This window comes from Limulus polyphemus, unplaced genomic scaffold (genome assembly GCF_000517525.1).
Source record: "Limulus polyphemus unplaced genomic scaffold, Limulus_polyphemus-2.1.2 Scaffold8496, whole genome shotgun sequence".
Lineage (NCBI taxonomy): Eukaryota > Metazoa > Arthropoda > Merostomata > Xiphosura > Limulidae > Limulus > Limulus polyphemus.
Window position 1 is genome coordinate 14,209 of NW_013674106.1, and position 4,759 is coordinate 18,967.

At 32.8% G+C, this 4,759-nt stretch overlaps 1 protein-coding gene across 1 annotated transcript; it reads left to right on the forward strand.

The window, feature by feature from the left end:
- Positions 1-516: 516 nt before the first annotated feature.
- Positions 517-3,732, forward strand: LOC106475385 (hemagglutinin/amebocyte aggregation factor-like). The gene is made up of 4 exons (XM_013936067.2): positions 517-692; positions 1,199-1,384; positions 1,841-1,999; positions 3,513-3,732. Exons 1-4 carry the CDS (start codon positions 565-567, stop codon positions 3,556-3,558), a joined length of 519 nt encoding a protein of 172 aa, XP_013791521.1. The 5' UTR covers positions 517-564; the 3' UTR covers positions 3,559-3,732.
- The last annotated feature ends 1,027 nt before the right edge of the window (positions 3,733-4,759 follow it).

The window sequence follows — 4,759 nt, forward strand, 5'->3', positions numbered from 1 at the left end:
AAACATCATTCTGAAAATTTAATTTTTTTCGGGCAAAAAACAACAACAAACCTTCATTTTAAATGGGTTTCTGACTGACCTGGATCTTAAATAACTTTGGTAAGACATAAAAACTCATTGATATTCATATTTAAAAAAAATAACTCACTAATTCACCAGTTCTAGTGTACAAAAATATGAATTTATCAAATCTATATCTTCTCGATCTTACATAATATCGGACCTTCTAAAGGTTAGTGTTAATTAATAGCCCGTAATAATTTATCATAAACACTTTTAAACAAAAAAAAACTCCTTAGTATCAGATGATGATTGAACTTACGAGTATTTTTTGACTACTTCTATATGTATACCTGGAATAAATCAAACAATGACCATATTGACAGAAAAGAAACAGTTCCTATGATTAGTTCTCTCCAGTTATTTTTCGAAGTAGATAAGCCTAACAGTTTCCTGTCAGTGGTGTTCCTTTTTCCGTTTCCTAGTTGAAAACTTCGCTATAAAATTCGAAGATCGTACAACTTGTGCTTGGCTCTACTCGACAACTAACCTAACGTAACCAACATGAACTCCCCGGCAATCGTCATAATCATTTTTAGTACTCTTACCTTCGCAGAGGCTTGGTGGAACAACTGGGATTGCGTTTTGCACTTTAAATGTCAAGAGAAAGACTCCATTAAGACCATATCTAGGTTTTGCTTTCTTAAATTATTTTTAAAGTTTACTTATCTTAATGTTGCTAAATTTGTTTTACTTTTTGGAACCGCAAGAAGTTCCAAGATAATTGTATTTAACTATTTTTACCCCCTGTACAACCCATGGAAATAGACTCGCGTGCTTTAGTTAGGATTGTTTTTGTAATTAAGCACAAAGCTACACAATGGGCTATCTGTGCTCTGCCCACCACGGGTTTCGAAACCCGGATTCTAGCGTTGTAAGTCCGCAGACATACCGCTGTGCCACTGGGGGGCCTTTTAGTTAGGAACTGCAGCTCTGTACAGTGTTTCACCAGAATGTTTGATTTACAATTAGTCGTATTATTTCAAAATTGAAGTAGTAGAAATAACTGAAAAACGTGTTAAAACTCTATGTGATTTGTTGTTTACAATAATTTGAATAGACAAAAACTATATATCTAAAACTGAAATTTCGTATGTTTACAGTATAGCATATATATAGTAATGTGATTTCTCTCTAGTATCCATAACAACCGATACCGGGATAGGCGTTGGAATTTCTACTGTGAAAGAACTTTTGAAGATCCATCGTGCTATTTAACAAATTACGTCAACGACTGGGAGGGTCTCGTTCATTTTACCTGCGGTAATGGAGAGGCGATCGCGGGTTTCAACAGTTACCATGACAATAACAAAGAAGACAGAAAGTAATAATATTTATTTTCATCTGTTATACTCATTTTGTTACTTTAAACAAAAACGATAATAACTTTTGTAATTTCCTCGTGAATTAATTTCATTACTATTTAGTCTAAAGTTAATGTACGATAATATCCGATTATTTAGTCTGAAGTTATTACATTATATAATCAGATTATTTAGTCTGAAGTTATTACATTATATAATCAGATTATTTAGTCTGAAGTTATTACATTATATGATCAGATAGTTAGTATGAAGTTATTACATTATATGATCCGATTATTTAGTCTGATGTTATTGCATCGTATGATCAGATTATTTAGCCTGAAGCCTAAATATGGAATCGTACTAACTTCTCTGGGCTAGTGTACATCGTGTATCTGTGAATCCTAATATATACGTATATGTATATATATAGAAAGAGTGAGAATTTTTAAAATTATGATTGTTTGATCATTTAGATGGAGAATCTATTGCTGTAAAGACGAAAATAAATGTACAGACAACAACACTTGCACTTGGACAGAGTATGTTAATAAATGGAATGCGATTTTGCACTACCTGGTCCCCAGAGACTATGTTTTAACAGGGGTCATCAGTGAACACGACAACCGAAAAGAGTAAGTGTACTTTTAGATAAACACCTATAATGTCAGCCGTTCGATTCAATATCCTGACTTATTCATTAAAATAACAGTTGCAAGTTAATTTGATACCAGTGGTTGAGTTGAGGAAGAACAAACCGGAACGCCGTTTCACTATGACATCAATCATGGTGTTATCCCTCTGTGTTCGTTGGTTAATTACTCTGTTACCTCTCTGGTCGTTTGTTAATTTCCCGTATAATTTCTTTCGGATGAAACTTTAGCGATACGAGTCCTTTCTTAAATAAAACTAGTTCATTCTTTCTCAATACAACTGTACTTGCTACCGCACTTGACTCAATTGTCCGTCTCTGTCTGTCTGCAATTCTATATCGATTCACTGTCTGGCGCACTTATATACAATAATACCGCACATCTAGCAAACACTCGAGCATTCACGAACCTTCGAGAATATCATGACGTGTTACTAGCGTCATGTGACTTCCGCTGTCGTAACAACCCATAAAAATTCCTTCCGAAGAACTTCAGCGATACAAGTCCTTTCTCAAATAAAACTAGTTTATTATTTCTCAATACAACTTTGCAATACACTTAATTCCCACAGTCATTTTAACTTAAACACACGCTATAATTTACAATGATTTACACACTTTACTTATGGCTTGACTCGATTATCTGTCTCTATCTCCCTGTCTGCTATTCAATTATCTATCTCGTCACTTTATTTGCCGGCTTATATACTATAAGAGCGCGTGTCTAGCAAACACTCGTGCCTTCACGATGGTTCAAGATACTCATAACTCGTAACAATGGATTTCTACTCTGATTTTTCAAGGCACCGACAGGGGATCCGAAGCACTGTAAATAGAATCTAGTCAAGCGACGTCTCGGAATTTCAGTTGTTTTTTTTCACTACATCCCTGAGATTCATATAGGTTTTTTTAACAAAATAGGTAAATGATGAAAAAAAAATTTGAGTATATTGTTACGACAGCGGAAGTCACGTGACTCTGGTAACACGTGATTAATTTCTCGAATGATCATGAATGATTGGGAGGCCCAAGTGCATTCGAGACGCCCACTTTGTTAGTATATAAGCCTGGCAGAAAAGCCAGCGAGAGATAGATAATTAAAGTAGAGAACAATAGTGACGGTAAGTAAAGATTGTGAATAGCTGTGATTTATAGCATGTATTATAAAAGTCGTTAAGTTGAAAGTGACGAGAAACGTACTGAATGTGGAATTACTGTGTGCTAAAAGTTTGTATCGAGCAAGAATAAACTGGTTTAACTAGGAAAGGACATGTATCGCTGAAGTTTTGCGGAAAGTCTTTCTACCGGAAATTGACAAACAAGCAGATACGTAACAATGTTTTACTGAACGTTTGAAGTGTTTTTAGGAATAAAGATATTTTGTATTATTATTTTGATATAAACTAATTATAAACTTGTAATTATAACTGTAGATTGTAATTTGTGAATTATTGTTTTTATGTGTTCCTATAAATAGTTTTATTTTCTCTAAACAGGGATCGAAGGTGGAAATATCGGCACTGTCAACTGAAATCTTGTTAACATCTTGTTGGAGAAAGAACTTCTGTTTTTGTTTGTTTGAACAGCAAATTTTTATTTTGAACTCCAGAACGTATCATGGTATAAATTGTAAAGCTTTCATCTATAATTGTAGAAGTAAAACACGTTGTATTTTCTATATTAAGTAATAAATATTTTTCTTGCTTTCTTTGTAACATTTATAATGCAGCAGATTAAGAGCATAAAAATTGGAGTTAACAGATTGTCTTATTATACTACAAGTTACAGCTTTTAAGGTTAGTAAAATGTGTTTTTAGAACAGGCAGGACTTTTCGGTCACTAGTGTGATCATGCTAAAGTTCACAAGTGATTGAAACGTCGTACCAGTTCTATAAATATTTTTTACGATAAAAGCTGTAACTTGTAATAAATATAATTAATCGGTAAGTAAACTTGAGACGAAACTATACTGTCTTATTGGCTAAACTAGTTGAATTACCCGTTCCATACACAGATGTCTAGATTACTTGAAATAGGTATTTAAAAACACAATGAAATTAGTTTTAAGAACATTTATTTATATAACTCAATTTTCATAACATTTCAGAAAATTAATACTATATTCAGAAGTGAAGTAACATATAAGATATGTACCTAGAACTACAGAGCTCATCAGAACAAATAATATATTCAGAAGTGAATAAACATATAAGGTCTACATCTACAACTACAGAGTTTCTCAGAACAATTAATATTAGATTCAGATTCAAAAGTAAAGTAACGTATAAGGTTTAGACCTAGAAGTACAGAGTTCACAACAAAAATTAATGTTACATTCACAAGTGAAATAATATATAAGGTGTAGATCTAGAACTACATAGTTAAGGAGAACAGTTAATATTATTTTTTAGAAGTAAAGTAACTTAAAAGGTCTAGACCCAGAACAACAGAGTTCATCAAACTAATTACTGTTACTTTCAAAAGTTAAGTAACATGTAGCTAGAACTATGGTTTTCATCAGAAAAATTAATATTACTTTCAAAAGTGAAGTAACACAAAAGTTCTAGATCTAGAACTACAGATTTAAGGAGAACAGTTAATATTACTTTTAGAAGGAAAGTAGCATAAAAGATCTAGATCGTGAAATACAGGGTTAATCAGAACAATTAATATTGTTGCGTCAGCGAAGTCACATGACTAATGTCACGCCACGTTTCTAGAACTATCCTGTACCTTGGCGAAT